The sequence below is a fragment of the Solea solea genome, chromosome 18 (genome assembly GCF_958295425.1).
Source record: "Solea solea chromosome 18, fSolSol10.1, whole genome shotgun sequence".
NCBI lineage: Eukaryota > Metazoa > Chordata > Actinopteri > Pleuronectiformes > Soleidae > Solea > Solea solea.
The window spans coordinates 5,655,340-5,676,673 of NC_081151.1; the positions used below are offsets into that span (position 1 = coordinate 5,655,340).

Below are 21,334 nucleotides of genomic sequence, written 5' to 3' on the forward strand. Positions count from 1 at the left end.
GGGTATACAAACACACACACACACACACACACACACACACACATAATTATATTTCAGCACCTTGGACAGCACCAGGCTGGCCACAGCAGCAGCAGTATAATGACCCTGTACTGTTGTCACTAGGTGTTGGTGTCATCTTGTGTCATGTAATATGATACATACAGTATATATAATCCCACACCTACACACAGCAGCATTTTATTATTTTGCAGAGGGGACAGTGCAGTGAGTACATGTGTATGTATATATATATATATACATATATATATATGCCTATTTCCACACGTAAGTAAACTAGAGCTGCAACTTACGATTATTTTCATAATTAATTAATCTATCAATTATTTTTTCGATTAATCGTTTGGTCCATAAAATATCGGAAAACCTTAAAAATGTTGCTTGGTGTTCGTCAAACCGGAAAATGATGACGTTCTCAAATGTCTTGTTTTGTCCACAAACCAAAATGATTAACTTCTAATGATTTCTTTGTTGTCCAGAGCGAAGAGAAGAAGAAAATACTCACATTTAAGAAGCTTAAACAATCGGAAATCTGGGTTTAATCATGAAAAAAGCTTTGAACCGATTAATCGACTATCAAAACAGTTGTCGATTTATTTAGTAATCGATTAATAATTAATTAATTAATTGATTAATTGTTTCAGCTCTAAAGTAAACCAAGCAGCTGCTTGGGGCTCAAATGGGCCCCAAAGAACGTACTATCACAAGAGAGTTTTTTGTTAAATAATGCACTACTGTATGTCAATGAAGTTCTCATAAAAATTCAATATTACAACAGCTTCATGCAGTGTGTTAAAGATCAAACACTGACATTAGTCAAGTGTTGGTAGGAGTGGTGGTGGTAAGGAAGATCAAATCAAATTCAGCTCAGGGCCCCATAAAGACATGGACCGATTAACTGTGTGTTCAGGTGTTGATATATCCATCATTGTTGACATGCTCTAAAGTGATGTGTTCAAACCAGGAAGACATACACATGTCAGTGTATTCTTTCCTTCCTTCTTTATCTCATAGCCAAGTGTAGAGCTTCATGATACTCAGAAAAATGCAATATGCCTAAACCTTTTTGTTTATTTTGGCAAGTTATTGACCAGCAAACTAGCAAAAGGAACATTCATCACAGTTCAGACAGACTTTGCAATATGTATATTTTACATGATACTGCGATGGAGATACATTTCCGATGTGTAGTGCAGCCCTGCATGAGAGCTATGTAAGTACTGTGCACCTCCGTGCCTGGGTCGATTTCCTCTTGTATACGCGTAAAGAAATAATAAGGGCATCAACTGTGTCTGATTTCAACCTTCATCGTGAAGAAGAAGCTTCAACATCTCCACACTTAGCTCTGACCCTCATCAAGGACACTCACACAGGGCAGAGGCATTGAACCAGCTCTCCATTCTGAAGCTCCCTCTCTCTGCCTGTCAAACATTATCCCGCTGCCTCACCTCACATCATTCTAGTTTATATTAGAGATCGAATCAGTGCCTACAGCAAGTTAAATGCTGCTCTATTTTCCCGAGCACGAGGTGATAACTTCACATAGATTAGATCTGTCCATCATACCTCAGTGTGACAGTATCACACTATCAACAAACAAACAAACACTGATGCATAATATATAATGAGTAAATGAAGAGTGGCTTGAGAATCATCTTGTTTTTATCATTTTTAAACATGTTCCAGGATATTTTAAAGCGTCTCCAAAGCAGCAGCATGCACAGCGGATAAAATGCCCTTGAACACAGCTGTCCTTGAAATAATCATCAGGATGAGTAAAAGTCAACTCATGCCTTCACAGCCAGACACCGGTTCTTAGGTAAAATACAGAAAATAGTTTCTCTAGTGTTGCATCACACATTAACCTGCATGCCACACAACAGCGGCCTGTGTCCAACATTCTGTCACTTGTGTTGACATGTCATGTGTAGGTTGGCCTGGAGATGGATAGCATTATATTCTGTGTCGGTAGTCAGCTGGGCTCCTGCTTCATTATTAATTGGACAATAGAGATGCTAACCCTTCGCTGCCCTGTGGGTGAAGTGCCTGGTGTTTCGCTGACTGAGCTCTGAATTAGACATGCGCTTGCAAAATGATTGAATATGCACAAGTACTAAATGGGTAAAGAATTTCATTAGCTGTGTGTCCATTAGGTCTTTTGTCTCCATGTGGTTTTCCTGCAGCCACACACAAAAAGACTCTGTGTTGTGGTTTGAATATATTTACGGTAACTGAAAAGAAAGGACTGAGTGATTTGGATAAAATATCTACTTGCAGTTTTTCTGACATGGCAATTTGATTTGCGATGTAACTCTTTAAGTCGCGCGTCAGTTCTGAAAAGATCTGAAACAAGATGGGGGAAAACCGCACAATTAAATTGCAATCTTCGCAATTTGGTAATTGCCTTTTTGTGATTGTGATTTTGCTTTGGGAACGATTATCTATTCAGCCCTGCTTGACGATCTACTGCGCTCTTTACATCATAGTCATAGCCATTGTATTCATTTTGAAGTAATAACCCCTCATAATCACTTCTGTAGATCTGAGGCTGCTATATCACCATCAGGAACATTCCTCGGGATAACTAGTGACTGTTCACGTGGAATCAATGCTGCATCTGAGATAATGACACGACAATTCAAATCCCTCCTCGTCTCTTTTCCTCTCTTTTGCTCCTGTTTTTCTGTTCTAGTCTGTTTTGGTGGCCGCTGTGTCTTGGACAGAAAATTGGCATTTTTCTTTGCATGTTAATTTCTGGCCTTGTTTCTTGCTCTTGGTTTTCTTCTTTTCAAATGGTCTCCCGGTCTGATGTGGCGGAGCCAATGTAGGCAGATGGAGGAATAGCTTCTCAGTAAGGTTGAACTACGTGAGAAAAACCATCACATTTTTGGATTGTTTCACATTAAGATTTCAATTTGACACCAATTAATGACAGGATGTAAATTAGTGCCGCCTTTGTGATGCTTTCTGAGGCATTACATGGCACTGGGCAATAGCAGAATGTTTACTATGATACATGTAAGTAAAGTAGAACATTGCAAAAATTGTATTTGTGATCATTTCAGTGTAAAAGTCCAAGTCTACTGCTTAACCCTTTTACTCAACTGCAATTACAAGGCGGTTTGTGCCATCAGGAAAATTCCAGCGATTTCTGAAAAGCTGAGAAGTTGCACTTCAAAGTCAACGTGTGGTTAATACGGTAATTTCCACACGCGCTGTTGCAGGAAGCCGGTGTATCAGTGTTTTTGTCACCAGAGAGGATAGAGTTGGAAAAAATGCCTGTACACAGGTTTCCATTTTTTGGCCTGTTTTTGGACATTAAGACAAAAACTCAACCAAAATATGTTGTATAAATCTGGTGTTTGTGTATAACTACAGTGTTTTTTCAAAATTTATAAATATTTTAAATTGTTAATGCCCTACCTTAACATGCAGTAAATTGTAAATAACTGCCAGATATTGAAAATTATTCTGGAACAATGGGCAAAAGCACTTACTCACAGTACATTTTCTGGCCCTTTTATGGTTAAAATAAGTCTAAAAGTCCAGACAGACATTTTGATGCTTAGGTGTTAAAGGGTTAATGAAAAAACGACAAACCTACAAAGCCTATTTATCTCCAGTTATTCAGTCATGCTGACACGCACATGGGAAACCGATACATCCTCAAACACACACAATGAAACAACACGCAAGCTGGAAACGTTTATTGTTTTTTTTTATTTTTGTCAGCAGCAGAATCTTGGCAGAATCGTGTTCCTTGTTGTGATAATGGAGTGAGAGTCAATGCGAGGGTTTTATGGACACAGGAATAAAAGGCTGTCTCATGTTACAATATCTTGTTCACTTTATGACCGGCCGCAGCCAGAGTTATGGATTATAAATGCAGCTCTTGTTCAGTGGCTTTGAAAGATGCAGTGAATACACTTTTGTGTCCGGTGTCTGTCTCTCTCTCTTTCTTGTCCACGTTTTCATTCAGCTCCTTGAATTTAGCTCCACTGCAAAGGTTCGTACTGTTCCAAAAACGTGTCAGGGTTTGCAAGCAAGAGACTCTATGCTATGCTCGGTGAACTGTATGAGCTAATGGTGTGAACTGTCTGTCCGTGTTCATGTGCTGGCTAAAGTCAAAGGCACAAACACTTTGTTTTGTGCTTTTTTTTTTTGCCTGTGCCGAGGAGGTTTTGTTTTGGAGCATACATGAGCACATAATACCCGTCAATATTAGCCTCACTCCACTGGCTGCCAATTAATTTTAGGTGATTTTAAAATTCTCATATTTGTTTTTAAATCATTAAATGGGCTGACATCCAGTCAGAGCACTTAGGTCTACTTTTAGAAGTCCCAAAATCAAAGCTAAAGAGGTGACAGAGCGTCGGAGACTGTTGAGCATTTTAAATCGTCTTTAAAAACCTACTATTTACTCCATGGCATTTAGCGCAGGTTGAGCTGGACTTCCATTGTTTTTGTTTGTTTCTTTGTTTCGCTTTTATGTGTTTTTACTATTCTCTGTATTGTTTTTTCAATTACATTACAGAATGTAATTAGAAACGATTACAGAAACGAATTACAGAAACGATTTTCTTGAAACTTAGTGGGACAGTGGGAAAGGACCAAAGAAGAAACGATACATTTTTCTCAGTGAGGAGATTGAAACAGGAATATTTCTGTCACACATTTCTCAAGAAATAATGCAGAGCTCAAAATGTATGAAGATTGTTTTTAATATTAGAGTCTATTTGATGAATTTAAGCTGTGCACGTGCAACACTCATTATTAGTTGAGTGTGTGGGAAATGTCTTCAGGCTATTACTGCTGACAACAACAACAAGAGGTGATAGATATGACTCTGTTTCCATCTTCCTAATGCAAAGTCGTGGTCTTTCATGAGGTATTTCCCCCCCAGCTGTGGTCTCAGTTAATAATGAGTTGCTCTTGCACTCAGTCATTTATGATTACAACTATTTTTTGTGCCACACGGTGGTGTAGTGGTTAGCACTCTCGCCTTGCAGCGAGAAGACCCGGGTTCGAGCCCCGGTTGGAACAAGGGCCTTTCTGCATGGAGTTTGCATGTTCTCCCCGTGTGTGCGTGGGTTCTCTCCGGGTACTCCGGCTTCCTCCCACAGTCCAAAAACATGCAATGTGGGGATAGGTAAATTGGACAATCTAAATTGACCATAGGAGTGAGTGTGAGAGTGAATGGTTGTTTGTCTGTCTCTGTATGTGGCCCTGCGATGGACTGGCGAACTGTCCAGGGTGTACCCCGCCTATCGCCCGATGTAGCTGAGATTGGCACAGCACCCCCCGCGACCCTCTGGCAGAGGATAAAGCGGTAGATGATGACTGACTGACTGACTGACTATTTTTTGTTGGGTTTTTTTTTTCCAGTCCACAAGCTAATAGCTTTTTTTATCCGGGAGGAAAGCGCCACTTAGAAAATGAGATAATAGAAAAAGCCCCATCACATCATTAACTTTGATTGTTGACGACAGTGAAATCGGCTTCATTTGGCGTCCTACCTTTACTCACATTTGAGTGTCAGTGTTGAGGCTGAGGTCTTAGGCCTCCATCATCACTGTGAGTCACTCGTACCAGGCAGTTTTGTGAAAGGCAGCTTGGTCCCCAAAGAGCTGATCTGTCCGACCCAATTAAGATCCTCCAGAGTTCACTACAGTTACTTAGTGCAGTGGCATGATTCAGCGGGATTTTAACAATAAACTCAGACAGGTATGCACAAATGTGGAGGTGCTTGTCCCTATTTTACTTTCAATTAGATGATACCAATCTTAGGGCTTATTAAAGTAACTTTGGAAATTGTTGATGACGAAATTAAGAACTCTTTTTTTTACCAAATACCTTAACGTCACCTTACAGTTCTTCAAAGACACCCAACAGCTCTCTCTATGAGCAAGCACTTTGCAGCAGTGGAATGATATATCTGTAAAATGACAGAAAATAATTAAAAAAATTCACAGTTGATCGTTTGTCCGATCAAATATATTTAATAAACAGTGACAAGTAGCACATCTTAAGCTTCAGTCAACAAACTGTTCTCAATAAATTCCCTAAATGATTAATATATTGATTTATTATTCAAGTGTTGCACCAGTAAAATATTTGCACAAATGCACATGCTTTTCCTAAGTATGTTTTAACCCAGTTAATATTCTGTGAAAAGGCTTTCAGCCAGGAACACAGATGCTCTCTGGATCCGAAGCGCGATCCCATGCAAGACATTGCAAAATATTTCAAAGTTTTGAACCTGCTGAACTCTGATCTAGAAAAGTAGAGGCTGAGGTGTGTGAGGCCACCCTGAGTGGATGTGATTGGAGCATGGCTAACAGATTATGGCTGTATATGACTATCGTGTCCTGCATGAACTAACACACGGCTTGGTTTCCTTTCTCAACATAGGCCAGACTCTTTATACCATTTCCCTTCCTCCTCTTATCTCTCCCATTGTCTGATCCAGCGCCACTACACTCACCCACTGCTTTCTTCCATTCTATTTTGAGTTTTTAACTGTCTGGTGTATGATTATTCCAGGAATTTCAGGTGGGATTTGATGAACAGCTGTATTGAAACACTTATGGCGCGTTTCCACTAGCTCCACTCAACTTGTCTCTCCTCGGCATGGTACGGTTATTTTGCGTTTCCACTAGCGATAGTGCCTGGTACCTGGTACTTTTTTTTAGTACCTCCTCTGGCTCAAGTTCCAAGCGCACCGAGAAGATACTATCCGTGACGCCCACTGATTGGTCAGAGTGTCGTCACAAGAAGAGACGTCCGGCACAAGAATTTCACAGCAGTTTCATGCAGCCGCGCAGTGATGACTCCGCCCAAGTTGAATAGGTACTATTTTGTAGTGGAAAACCGACCTAAACCGTGCCGCGCCGCTGTATCCCACACAGTATAGACCGTCAGAAAATGTGCTAATCCCGTGCATGTTTTAATCCACTTTAACCAAAAGCAAGAAACGACCGCTGCAGAGTGTGAATATTATGTGGGACGACCCATCATACTCGCTCATGTGTAAATGTCGAACCATCTTCACTGTGATAAATCAGCTCTCCGGGCTGTTTAGTGGTCTCATATCTACATGCAAACAGACTTTTTAATTGCCACTAGTTTTTGTACTAAAGCACTTGGCAGATGGGAGAGAGTCACATCAAACAGCCTCAGCCAATCTCAAACAGGAGAGCCGTGGCTATGCGCTGCAGGCTAAGTCATTAGCGATGGCATTTAATCAGTTCTTCAGCTGACAGACATGTACTATAACTGGGATTTTGTTGTTGGCTTAAAGCCTGCATTGATTCCATAGAGAAAGTCTCACGTTGACGTCTGTCAAACAGACTTGCAGATTTGCTGTGCTGTGTACCTGCTTATGTCAGCGCTCTGTCTGTCTGCATCTCTTAGTTTTCCCCGTCATTTTGTCTTCCTCTGAGTGCTATTTTTAGCTGCTTTGCTCTGATTATATAAGTCATAAAAAAGTAAGCTGAGAAATTGTGCCAGGTGTTGGGCGAGGTTCAACTTATGAGGTGATGGGAGAGGACATGGCGGGTGGTTGAGGGAGAACAGAGATCAGGCGTGTTTTCTAAAAATCCGATCCCTCATCTTCATCGGTGATGGTATGTTTCGACTGTAGATGAGGTGTCACAAGTCAAAGATTCACACCGAGTACTTGAAGAGGAGTCAAATTGGTAGAAGGCTGCATTAGGGAGCTGCTTTGACTCAGCAGGTTGATGCTGCCTGGCCTGTGAAGCCTCTCTTGCCCTCTGCCTCGGTTCATGTCGGAATTAGAAATTCTGGAGAGCAGTTGGCAAAATGGGCAGTCCTGATTACGGGTAATGGAAGGAGCTCTGATGCAGCACGGAATATACTGTATAGGCAAGACAAAGCAAAGGGAAGAATTGCCAAGTGAATCACTCATGCCTGCCTGCCTGCCTGGAACGTGACTGGCTGGATCTGAAAGGATGGACAGGGGAAGCAGGGGGGGAGGGAGGGAGTGACAGCTTTATACAGCAGGCTGTTGCTCGGCTGTATAGAGAGGGAAAGCTTGTAGGTGGGGGAGGTATGGAGGGAGGCAGGGGAGGAGGGGGGTATTATGTAACTGTGTTATAAACATATGCCTGGTAATGCAACGAACCTCCTGGATGAACTACAACAATAACATTTGTGGATTCATGGATACAACATGGGTTTTTATGTATATACGTGTGTGTGTGTGAAGTTTTCTTGTATAAATGCATAGACCATATAAAAATAAAAAGAGACGTAGCTTTCCAGTGGGAAATGTAAAGGAATGAGGACAGAAGCAGCAATTAGACAACAGGGTGTGACTCCAGTGGTAGCAATATCAATGTCAATGAGCAATGTGATATATAATGCCAATGCTTAATCTAAAATCGTTAGTTTCAGGTCTTCTTCAATAGAATTGTAAATTTTATAAATGTACATTTTATAAATAATGTTCCCATTTAGAGAAAAATAAATGATAAAGAACCGGACATATGAGTGGACACCAGTGTAATTGACAGCTGGTATCGTCCAATAGGTGCCATTAAATCTCGAGGCTTTAAAATAGGAGTTTATTTTTCAACTGGAAGACTACGTCCACTTTTATGTACGGTCTTATGTATAAACGCTGACCGACTTTGGTTAGGCTTTACAAATTAATGGAAGTCAATGCAGAATCCTTACAAAAAAGCTGCACCAACCTCTCTCTCTTTCTCTCTTTGTTTCCTTTTTAGGACATTTTCTGTCCTCATGGAGACTGAAACCTGTTCCTAATGAGGCTGGACCTAATTTCTGAGGAGCTGGTTAAGATTTTAAAGAAAATTTTTAATTCTAATTAGGTTAGGGTTAGGTATTAACTATAAACTATTAAAATATACCCAACATGAGTGAATATGAGTCCTTAAAAGATTAGCGGAGTGAATCTGTGTGTGTGTATTTGAGCATGGCTGATTTAATTTTAATTTTAATTGAACCATGTCACCACGTCACGCTGCCCCTTCGCTTCATCTATCACATCCCCATGACTTCCTCCCGGGAGGTTGCATCCCAACAACAAACACACAAGTGTGCTAGATGGTTAAAGCTAACCAGATGTTTTCCCTCCCTTTCTCTTTTTTCTGTACAGCTTAGCTCTGCATCCGGAGCGTGTGTTGGTGGCTACGGGACAGGTGGGCAAGGAACCTTACATCTGTGTATGGGACTCCTACACTGTGCAAACAGTGTCCATCCTCAAGGATGTGCACACACACGGCATTGCCTGTCTGGCCTTTGACCTCGAGGGACAGGTACTTGTGTTATTATTCTGCCTCTGTTTGGTCTTTGTGAACGGAAATGATGTGATATTATTTGTGTGCCGTGTCCGTCTGAAAACTGGCTCTGGGAAGTAATACCGGATATCAGACCTGAGTGAGGGAGCGTTAGTGTGTATAGAGTTCTGAAACTTTTCGTGGGAGCTTCTCCGTTGTTGTCTCCATCTGTCCCTCACCCAAAATGAATCGCCGTGCGGCACGGGAATGTTGCCAGACCACACCAGAACTAAACACTTCTATACTGACAAATAGAGAGAGGGTGATTCGTGCGGAGATTAGTCGCTATTGTGTGAACTCATTTTTACAATGCTTTGAATGTAACACGCATTTGTTAATATTTAAATGTTGTGCATTTAATATATATTCACACAAAGGAGTACAGTGTGCAGTATTGAGTGGTCGGGATGTTTAAAGAAAAACAGGCAGATACAGCGTATCGTTTGTACTAGAAAACCCTTAACCCACACACGTGAAAACAAGTAACAGAATAGCGTCCAGTCAGTGGCACTTAACAGTGAATACACATTAGCTACTTAATCATGGGGCATTCTAGACAAGCAAGCACCTCTTTAGCCTTTTCATTGTATCTTTTCTAGCCAGTTCTCTGCAGACCTACCACCAGCCACTATTTGCTCTCTGCAGCCTCCACCTAATAAAAATCGATGCTGTGCAGAAACATCTCCAGGTTTTTATGTCTGCATGTCTCTCTAGGGTTACATTTCCTGTATTTTGCTGGGAGAGGCAGAGAAATATTCCTGTGGTGTTCTCCTGCTTGGGTAGAGAGAGCTTGGGATTTAGATGGAATGTGACAGTGTTTAAAACCAGTGGAGGCTCCAACGCGTCTCCATTCACTGGCCCTGTTTTGTCCCCCATCTCTGCCCTTCCTACGTCAGAATAAGTCAGAGCTGAACCAAGGACAATCCGGAGGAATCTCTGTGGCCTTTACCCCATTCATCTATTAACCCTCTTATGACCATAATTATAAGCAGGCCGCCTGGATTTATTTAATTATTTTATGGCTGTAGAATTGTCTAAAAGATAACTTAAACTTTCATTATCTGGCAGTTATTGAATATTATTGTGTGTTTTGACTGTGCAATAACAGTTTAAAGGAATAAAAGACAAAAAACTAATTTGGATTTTTTTTAAATCCACTACTTTGCCACTAACTTTAATATACGAAGCACCACTTTATAGGGTGCATGGCTCCTTTTCAAATCACACATTTTTAACGCCAGAGAGCTGAGAGAGCATGTGAATACTTCCCGTTCACTGGAAAACATAATCCAGGCAAAAAAGGACAGTTTTATTCTCTGTACCAGGTAGTACAAAACTAACATATCTAGGAGAGATGGGTTTTTTTATCATTTAACTAGTGGTGGACTAACTGGCAGCCTGACTTCCCTTAAGCCACACCATAGCAGCGCTAAAAATATATACGGATGAGCTTTTCAGTCAATCATTCATACAGTTTCACTGGATTTCATCACATGGGGCTTTTTTTTTATTTATTTTTTTTACTTTTCATTAAATCTAAATAAAGACTTCTTAAATGCCAGTTAAAACTGTCTCTAAATGCCTCAGCAGACATGTCTGTCCATAGCCAAATATTGATTCAGCGGTAGCTCAAAGAGGGCATCTTCTAACATGTAACAGTGCAGAGTAGAGAAGAACCTCCATACGAGTTACTCTCTTCTATTCTCTTCTGCTCCATTACTACTGCTACTGCTGCTGCTGCTGCTGCCTACTCACTCACTCAGTCAGCTATAGGAAGCTCCTCCAGCAAAAGCACTTAAATTTGCTCACTGAAAGTGCCAGAGGCTGGACAACTGTTCTGCTCTGTATTCACCATTCGCCCTTTCACCGCTGGTATGGCATGCTACAGTGGAGCTAGCTATGTTTGTTTTGCAGTGATTAGTGCAACAGAGCAGAGTCTCTTCAATCTGTGATGTGGGACTTTTCCTTTTTGCTGTCTTTCCAGTGCTTGGTGTCCGTGGGCTTGGACTCTAAAAATACAATCTGTGTTTGGGACTGGAGGAGAGGGAAGGTTCTGGCAGCTGCCCCCGGTCACACAGACAGGGTAAATGCTTTCTTCCTCTGCTGTCCCCATCACAAGTACCATATCGACTGCCTCAATTAGCTGTAAATGTTGGATGGACCATCTGCCCAGAGGGGACATAAACAAGATAGGCCAGATTTATTGTGAGCTTTTCAGAGCCCTTCTGAGAGGATGCACGGCTAATGAAAAGAAATCTTAAAAAGATTAAATACACGCAGCTGTGTTCTAACTCTGCCCACACATATTACAACATGACTACACACACACACACACACACACTCTCACTCATATTTTCTCCTTTTTTTTTTTAAACATAGTGTGATGTTGTATGGTTGGCGTAAATATAAGCCAGTGTTTAATGCATTGTATGTCTTTTTCCCACAGATATTTGACATATCGTGGGATTTGTACCAGCCAAGCAAGCTTGTAAGCTGTGGTGTCAAACATATCAAGGTACAGCTGCTTCTCGGTCATTTTACACTCTCTTCCCTGCCTTCATTGCTTTATAATCATGACCCCCATCAAAGCCTTAAATTAGATGTATGCAAATTCACTTTATTCCAGAATCCATGCTCATTAGCCACTTAACAGAAGTATTAGAGGCAGTGAATCACAGTCTCTTCTCTCAAATTTGTAGTAATCGACACTACAGAGAGGAAATGTGTTCTTTTCATAGTGAACCATGACTCCGCGATCTTCATTCAGCTTTCAAAACCCCTTCATTGTGCAAACCCCAGCTGTGGTTGCTTCTTTTCATGGGGCCTATAGCTATCACTTATTTTTCACAGAAGAGCGGCATTCATCAATCATCAGTGAGTTCACGCAATGGTGTCTTCGTCTTTCCTCGGGATATGTAGCCATGTTGCTTGAGTGGCATGGCCATTAGGAAAAAAAGACAAGGAGTCCCAAAGCCACAGAGGAGGCTTATTTTCAAAACATTGGGAAAAGAGCGAATCACACTCGGATGGAAAATGTGCCCACAGGCCCTGTGAGGCTAAACATAGCAGCACACTTAAATGGGTTTGATGTAGTATTTAGGCTTAGCTAACTGAACGTATTTCCCACTGGTGTAACATCTCACTGATGACTCCCTCATCTCAATCTAGATTGACCTGTCTCCACTTGTAGCTTTTCCCCCACTGCAGTGGCACAGAAACCCCCCTCTGGCCGTTTAACCTGACCCCCAGATCCCCTCTGAAATCCACCATTCTTTCTCCTCCTCCTCCTCCTCCTCCTCCTCTCATTTCTCCTATCTGGTTTACTGATGCCAAGGCAATCCAGCAATCGTCCCACATAATTCCCCAGCCGTCACCCTGCAGACCATGTGACATCTGCTCCCTGGCCCTGCGCTCGCTGAGCGATTATAGCACAATCCAGGAGATTTAGCTCCAGTAATCCAACCACCAGCAGGACAAGGGAAATGTAATTTTTGTGATCAGGACTGCTGGCAGTGTCTTACTCCTAACACGCCTCCTCAGTACAGATGTTTGCATTTGGACTTGTTGGAGACCATTGGAGACATCATCACACAGATACACATACAACACACTGACTAACCATTCACCTGCTCTCTGGCCAGTTTACCACCAGTTTTACATGTTATAGTAATGTCGTGCCCAACATGTTTGGCCTGTGGAACCTTAAAATAAAGCCATAGTGTTTGCATATTCTCCCAATGTGTGTGGGTTCCCCCCCGAGTACTCTGAGTTCCTGACACAGTCCAAAGACTTGTAGATTGGGGATTAGATTAATGGAGTAGATAAATTGATTGCCCTCTGTCAGCTAAGATTGGCTCCAGCTGACAGACCCTCAAGTGGAGGATAAAGCAGTAGAAAATGAACGAATAAACTCCTCAGGAAAATGTTTACTGATATAATGAGTCAAGTGAGAAGTTGGCTTATTTTCCCATAGGCTCCCATGCAATCAGGGCCCTTTTGTGACCAGGACAGTCGCCCCTGATTGCTTCCATCCTAAGACTTTTTTTTCTTTTTTATATGGTCTGCATGTACAGTTTAGCTCAGATTACTCATACGCCTACGATTGTGACTTCATAACCTTCATCCCTAAAGCTAACACAAATGCAAATACTCACTGAGGAGCTCCGTTATGAGCCCAGGAACACAAAAGAGCTGCTCTGCTGGAGCCTGTGCACATCTTCGATGTTAGATGGCAAAGCCATATCTGAGGCTGCGATGGTGGTGTCTGATAATCGATCCCCCCCTGTTAGCGCACATCCGCCCTATCAGTCAGGAGATTAGGTGTTTGTGAGGGTGTGACAGGCTGCTGTCAAGGAGCTCATTTGTATGTTCTGTGAGTGTGTGTGTGTGTGTTTTTGTGTGCCGATCAGTTCTTGTGTGACAACAAACAGCACGCCACCACCTACATTTTCTCTCTCCTCTGGGCAGAGTCGGCATAGTGTAAGATATAGCCTTTAAACATGCTTTTGCAGTGAGTCAAATGTCAGCTGTCAAGGCAAATCCTCCAGGTAGAGCAGAAAAAGGTCTCTCCGTCTGCCCGTCATTTTCCTGCTACTTGCCTGTGATTAGTGTGCCTTGGTTTCATGTGTCAATGGCCGAACCGTCTCAGCATTCGAGACGCCCTCCGTGAGCTTTCTCTCCCCGTGATCTCATCTCCATGCAGACAGAGCGCCTCTCTTTCGCCTTCTCCTCCTCCACCTGATGGATTTAGCGCTCAGACATAGGCCATGCCTGTGCATCCCAATGACCTTGTTTCTAAATAATAAACCTGCTCGTATGTGAATGTGTGTCTGTGTCTGTGCATGCTGATCAGGTGGTTACAGCGCTGACCTCCAGCATGTGTTCCCAGTGTCACATGCACACAATCACTAGTGGGGTGGGGGGATTTCAATTTGACTTTCTTTCAAGGTCTCTGTGTGTGTGTGTGTGTGTGTGTGTCTGTGTGCATCATATCATAAGTAACCTGGTGATTTTCACTCTCTTGTTTCCAAATGCTGCATAATTGTCCATTTGCTCTGTCAGAACAGGATTACATTGGGGATTATTAGCCACCACACTGTTTCACTCTTTCTGTTTGTGTTCACAGTTTTGGAGCTTATGCGGTAATGCTCTCACTCCAAAACGCGGTGTCTTTGGCAAAACGGGCGATCTCCAAACCATCCTCTGCCTCGCATGCGCCAAGGACGAGGTCACATATTCGGGTGCCTTGAATGGTGACATCTACGTGTGGAAAGGGATCAATCTGATGAGGACCGTGCAAGGAGCTCATGGGGTGAGTTTGCATAGTATTTTTTTTTTTTTTGTGGCTTTGTGATTCAGGCTGCTTCACTGTTTCTGTTAGAACCACAGTAAAAATATCTAGTGAACTTAACCAGGGTTGAAGCAGTGCATGTTGGCTTCGTTTGATTCTGCTCAGTAGGAAAGGATCAGCCTTTTGCTCAACAGGATTAAATGATATCTATGGGATCAACAGCTGGGTTGAGAGGATGGGTGGATGGGGGAGGGGATAATACAATACATGATTTTTTTTTTTTGTTGCCAAAATACCTCACTGGGGCTTCAGCAAAGTACCTCTCTGTGTATACTTTAATTGCAAAGCAACTGTAAAGCGCTCCAATCATGATAAAATATATGACTCCCCATTACCTTGTTCTGTTTTATCCTGAGGCCACAGGAGTATGTATGTAATTGTGAAAGCCTTGTTGAACAAATGCTTGGCCAAGCAGCAGCACTGTGCGCGCTCTGTAGCTGGGGCTGCTTCTGCTGCTGCTCATTTATTGTGCAGATCTTCACTGACAGCTTGTCATTTCCTCCAGTCGGGGATTTTCAGCATGAATGCCTGTGAGGAGGGCTTCGCCACCGGGGGCCGAGATGGTTGTGTCAGGCTGTGGGATCTCAACTTCAAACCGATTACTGTCATTGATCTCAGGGAAACAGATCAAGGATATAAAGGTGAGGTCAAACTGCTTGTTTAAAAAAAAAAAAAATCTAAGGAAAGAAAAGTTGCGGTCCAAACAATGGTCTCCTGAGGCACGATGAGAATTGCAAAAATCCACACCAAAGTACACCTTATTAGAAGAATATGCTTCTTTGTGCTTCATTTCTGTTTTCTTTTCTAACTCTTACTTTCTTTCTATTTCCATCCCTCATGTTTGTAATCTCGGACCTATCAGTAGCTAGAGGTGAAAATAGCCGAGGTGGGTAAAGTCACTGAGGGCAGAGTTAACATCCACGTTTCAGTCTGTTTGTTTTAGTCGTCACATTGTTCTTCTGTTTGTGTTGTTGTTATTAAGTCTGAGCTTTGTTGCGGCTGTGTATACAGAGCCATTATTCACATATGTATACATCACAGGCTTCCTCCATCTTATTCTTGCTGTGTTACCCACCGTCAGTTGCAGATTGGCTAGACAACATGTCCTGTGAACTTATTTCCTCTTAAAATGTCTATCTCTCTTCATTGTTTGTTTTTAATAGGGCTCTCTGTGCGGAGTGTGTGCTGGCGAGGAGATCACATCCTCGTGGGTACGCAGGATAGCGAGATCTTTGAGGTTGTGGTCCACGACCGCAACAAGCCCTTCCTCATCATGCAGGGTCACTGTGAGGGAGAGCTGTGGGCACTGGCCGTGCACCCGACCAAACCTTTGGCAATGACGGGAAGCGATGACCGCTCAGTCAGGTGAAGCGTAGATGCATCCAGACGTGTTTCAGAACCAATGAGTATCTGAATTAGACGGTGTCAAAGAAACAACATTTGGAAAATAATCTTTCATATTATCCTTGTGTAGTTATTCTAAAAAAATAGAGAGAGAGGGGGGCACAAACAAAGGATAAAAAACCAACAAGGGACCAAAGAATTAGTGAATGGTGGGACTGGAGAGTTCAACAAATAAAATACTCACCCCTCTACTCAAGCCTGTCAGAGAACTGCATTGTCCTTAGCTTTACACAAAGGATGTGAACAAAATAACCCAAGAGTTAATGCTTTATGGGTTTATGCGGCAGATCAGTAATTCTTTGTTAGCATTGTAAGCTTCTGCTAGAGAACAAAACACACTTCCAGTTAGATTGCTGTAAAGCAAATCCTTACTTATAGTAAATATATATATATATATATATATATATATATATATATATATATATATATATGTATATATATATATATATGTATATATATATATATATATATATATCTATATATCTATATATACATCTATATATGTATATCTGGGTATTCGATTATTTATTTATTACACACTGGACCATGTCACCAAATTTACTCACTTATTTTGTTACATCTCTGCTCTGGCTATTTGAACCTCTGTCATCTCATCACTGCTTCGCCCACTTCATATGTCCTCCTCCTCCTCCTCTGTGTTAAAAGGATATGGAGCCTTATAGATCATGCATTGATAGCCCGCTGTAATATGGAGGAGCCTATCCGCTGTGCCGCTGTGAGCACCGACGGCATTCACCTGGCGCTGGGAATGAAGGATGGCTCATTCACTGTTCTAAGGGTCAGGTGGGTTCACAATCCAGAAGTTTTAATTCACATAAAATCCCCACTGAAATGAAAGACTCTACTATTACACAGTATCGTGTCCATTTTAGCTCTTCATTCAAGCTGCACCTTTCTGCTTCCCTTCAGAGATATGACCGAGGTGGTCCACATCAAGGACAGGAAGGAGGCCATCCATGAGCTGAAGTATTCCCCTGATGGGGCCCATTTGGCTGTTGGCTCCAATGATAACTCAGTGGACATCTATGGTGTGGTGCAGCGGTACAAGAAAGTGGGCGAGTGCATTGGATCCAACAGCTTCATTACACACATGGACTGGTCCACGGACAGCAAATACCTGCAGACCAACAATGGCAGCGGCCGGAGGCTTTTCTTCAGGATGCCAAGTAAGCACAAGGTTTAATGGACTAACATTAAAGAAGTATTGAGTCAAAGAGAGTGGTTCTTTTTGGATGTAACGTTGTTGCATTGTAAAATAAAGCATGTCTTTCCTCTGTTGAGGTGGGAAGGAGGTGACCAACAGGGAAGAGCTGAAGCTGGTACAGTGGGCTACATGGACATGTGTGCTGGGCCCAGAGGTTAATGGAATATGGCCCAAGTACTCGGATATCAATGATATCAACTCTGTGGACGCCAACTTCAACAATCAAGTCTTAGTAACAGCCGATGACTATGGACTCGTCAAACTTCTACGGTATCCATGTGTAAAAAAAGGTAAAGAAGACAGTATTAAGCATTTAAATAAATAAAAAGAATCTGTCCTCTTATATGCTGTGTGACTGACAGAGGTTTTTCTCTTGGTTTTAGGTGCAAAATTTAAAAAGTATTTAGGTCATTCAGCCCACATAACCAACGTGAGATGGTCACATGACTACCAGTGGGTGATAACAATAGGTGGAGCGGACCACTCCGTGTTTCAGTGGAAGTTTGTCCCTGAAAGAAAGTCCAAAGAAGCTCTGCATATTGCTCCGCAAGGTGAGAGTTTTATACATTCGCTCAGACTTTGTTTTTATGATTGTTTCCTGCGATGTGTGGATTCACTGTCGTATTTCATTTAACTTCTAATCAGTCACTTGGAATGGAACGGAATATTGTGGTTTCAGAAATGTTTCATAGGTGTGGCTAGACGTAAATCTTCAAATAGGCTAGTTATCCTTTCCACATTTCTAGGTTTCCTTGACTATGTTTCACCTCAACTAATTGTACAGTGGAATGGTGTTTTTTAAAAAAAGCACCATCTGCCTTTTATTGATCTGTGTTGCTTTAATTATGTTTTTCTCTTGGCAACCAGGATAAGGCTTCTGTGGAAAAACAGTAAATCAGATAAAGATTAGCATTTCTCCTACTGCCTCTTGTGACCAAACGGGAACCACTACGGACACTAAGGTTGTCTGTTGTCCCTTTAAGTGTTACATAACATACTTGGCTCTAACTGGTGGTCTCATCTCATCTCAACTCAACTCAACTCAGCTCAGCTCAGCTCAGCTCAGCTAGTTTAGTTCAAAGATCCTCGGCTGCTGATGTGTTCGAGAGCTGTAGACTGACTTTAGGCGACCACACAAATTGGTGGCTCTTGCCAACAAAACATTATCACATTAAGCTAAGTGGTGCATCCTGTTGGAAGTTCTGATACCTACTCAATCTTCTCTACTTCCATAATGCAGAACAGAGGGTGCAGGAAAATTGTAGCAAAGAGGTGATTTTTAACAAAAAAAATACATGCCTAAAATACACTAAAAACACAAATAGACAAGTAAAGATTATTGACAAGAGAACTGCAAGTTAGAGTTTCTCACATTCCTGTGCAGAAATGGGAAAATAACTTGCCTGAAGTGTTATGTAGTGTAATGTGTGTACATAATTTATGTTAAGCTATTGTTTGAAATGGTTTCTTTGCACAGTAAGTGTAGTAAAGTCAACGTGTTAGAAGAAATAATGTGTTACAGAACATTTCATAGTATCCTGTAACTGGTTTTATGAATGTCGCTCACTCTTACTTAATGGGGGCACTCAAACTGTTCCTGCTGGCCTCATGAACTTGATGTGCTAAACCACCAGAGAGCAATGTACTAGATTGTTCCCTCTCTCTTCCCTTACTTTTTTCTATTAACTATCATTTCTATGAAGCCCTACAAAGGCGTGGCCATCACATTAATTAAGATGAATCCAATAAAGTGAATGAAGCTCGGAAAGCATAATTGCATTGTCATTCCCAAGCCATATTTTTTCCAGAGGCAGAGTGCAGCTGTGCTTTCTGAAATTAAAGCACATACTAACTGCCTCTCCTTTTAATTTCCCTAATGGATCTTCAGAGTGGCCGCTCTTAGCTGCCAGTTCTGCTTATTGCCTCGTCTTGGCATGGCTTTACTGTGCTGCATCAGCATTTTTATGCATTCGTCTCGAGCAATGTCACTGTCGAGCGAGACTGCCTGATAAATCGGAGATGTCATGGTGTTACAACCTGATTGACCCTCACTTCTGATGAAACAGAATGCTGTGGGATATTTGCGTGATTCAAAAGGCACAAAAATGTGGATTAAAACTTCAAATAATCATAGAGAAAGTGACAAGGATGCCTTATAGTGATCTCGTTCTGTTTGCAGAGACCTTGGCGGAATCAAACAGTGAAGAGTCAGACTCAGATCAGTCAGACGTACCTGAGATGGACTCAGAAATCGAGCAGGAGACACAACTCACGTATCGACGACAGGTTTGTATCAATAATAACAGGGACACCTTCCCACCCCCACCCCCATCTTTAAAGCACGCCACAATACAAATCATAGGGTTTAATTAAAAAAAATGTCTTCTTTATTCCCTCAGGTTTATAAAGAAGATCTACCTCAGCTCAAAGAGCAGTGCAAAGAGAAGCATCGAGCAGCAGTTATGAAGAAGAGGGAGAAAACACCAGGGAGTGGCGTGAAGCTGCATTTCATCCATGGGTGGGCAGAAAGAAAATTTCCAGTTACAAGGCTGACACTGAACAACACACACAAATTTACAAATAAGCTCCTAATATCTTCTCCTCTTAATCATTATGTTTTTGTTTTTTTTGTTTTGTTTTTAAATCTTTGCAGCTACAGAGGCTACGATTGCAGGAGCAACCTGTTCTACACCCAGACTGGAGAGATAGTCTACCATGCAGCTGCTGTCGGGGTTGTGTACAACAGACAGCAGAATACCCAGCGCTTCTACATGGGCCATGACGATGACATACTCTGTCTGGCTATCCACCCCCTCAAGGACTATGTAGCAACAGGCCAGGTAGATGCCTCTGCAGCTAACAGAAAATAAGGTGTTTTTTTATGGCTCCTGAGAGCTGAGAGAACATTCGTAGATAGATAGATAGATAGATAGATAGATAGATAGATAGATAGATAGATAGATAGACAGATAGACAGATAGACAGATTGATAGATAGATAGATAGATAGATAGATAGATAGATAGAATTCTCATAATCACAGCACTAATAGAGTAATAAAGACATTTAATGTTTTTGTTTGTCCAGGTCGGCAGAGATTCCTCCATCCACATCTGGGACACAGAAACACTGAAACCCATGTCTGTGTTGAAGGGTTTCCACCAGCTCGGAGTGTGCACTCTGGACTTCTCTGGTAACATTCAACAGTTCCCTCTTCGAGTCAACGTTCAAAATCGCTTTTTTTTTGCTGCGTTTTAGTTGCAGCAGTCTGACAGTATCAAGGTAGAGCTGCTCGTCTTGCCCGCCTTAATTGGCGCCGGGCAGACGCATCAAAGTGATCTGATGTCAGAGTCAGTGAATCACCTGCCCGTAGATCATACCCTCTGGGCTGCTTTCATGTCGCTAACAGCCAAACTCCACTGAACTAAAGCAGGAGCTGGATCTGTCTGTGCTGTACTGAATGGTTCTCTCTCTCTCTCTCTCTCCACAGCGGACGGCAAGCGCCTGGTCTCGGTGGGTCTGGATGAAAACCACACCATCGTGCTGTGGGACTGGAGGAAGGGGGAGAAGCTCTCTGCCATGCGGTTAGTGCCACCGTAATACGCAGCAGCTGCCGTCCCCACACATTTGGGAAACTATGACAAACCTTCCCGTTAAAGGTTGTTTTGACACTTTATGCTTAAATATGGACAGTTACAGATGAGGGTGAAATTGAAGCTGTGCTGAGGCTGACTGTGTGATTAATGAAGGAGCGGAAAGGTGGTGAATCATCTTTAAGATTACATGACTGCTCCACTGCTACACTTAACCCTGCCAGAGTCTGAATGGATAGGGTAGAACTTTACCCCAGGGCCTACTCTGGACATACATAATTAATAAGAACCACTTTAAATGTATTATTATGTGAGTTTCAGCTTCTTACTACATGGGATTATTGTTTTTTTTAGAAGAAAGCCCTTTAACTATATGCATCTTTAAAGCTGTTTTCAAATTGCAAAGGAGGATACAAACAAAATCT

At 42.0% G+C, this 21,334-nt stretch overlaps 1 protein-coding gene across 4 annotated transcripts in view; it reads left to right on the forward strand.

Annotated features, from left to right (window-relative positions):
* The window catches only part of eml5 (EMAP like 5), a 37,016-nt gene that overhangs the window by 1,008 nt on the left and 14,674 nt on the right, over nucleotides 1–21,334 (forward strand). For all 4 annotated transcript variants that reach the window (XR_009233793.1, XR_009233794.1, XM_058615865.1 and 1 more), the window contains exons 2-16: nucleotides 9,158–9,317; nucleotides 11,323–11,421; nucleotides 11,785–11,853; nucleotides 14,464–14,649; nucleotides 15,194–15,329; nucleotides 15,852–16,053; nucleotides 16,759–16,896; nucleotides 17,023–17,279; nucleotides 17,395–17,607; nucleotides 17,701–17,868; nucleotides 19,497–19,603; nucleotides 19,717–19,835; nucleotides 19,971–20,157; nucleotides 20,404–20,509; nucleotides 20,807–20,900. Coding sequence is in view for 2 of the 4 variants with exons in the window: in XM_058615865.1 (XP_058471848.1) it covers nucleotides 9,158–9,317; nucleotides 11,323–11,421; nucleotides 11,785–11,853; nucleotides 14,464–14,649; nucleotides 15,194–15,329; nucleotides 15,852–16,053; nucleotides 16,759–16,896; nucleotides 17,023–17,279; nucleotides 17,395–17,607; nucleotides 17,701–17,868; nucleotides 19,497–19,603; nucleotides 19,717–19,835; nucleotides 19,971–20,157; nucleotides 20,404–20,509; nucleotides 20,807–20,900 (2,241 nt within the window). In the remaining 2 variants the exon portion in view is untranslated. The remainder of the gene's footprint in view (nucleotides 1–9,157; nucleotides 9,318–11,322; nucleotides 11,422–11,784; nucleotides 11,854–14,463; nucleotides 14,650–15,193; nucleotides 15,330–15,851; nucleotides 16,054–16,758; nucleotides 16,897–17,022; nucleotides 17,280–17,394; nucleotides 17,608–17,700; nucleotides 17,869–19,496; nucleotides 19,604–19,716; nucleotides 19,836–19,970; nucleotides 20,158–20,403; nucleotides 20,510–20,806; nucleotides 20,901–21,334) is intronic.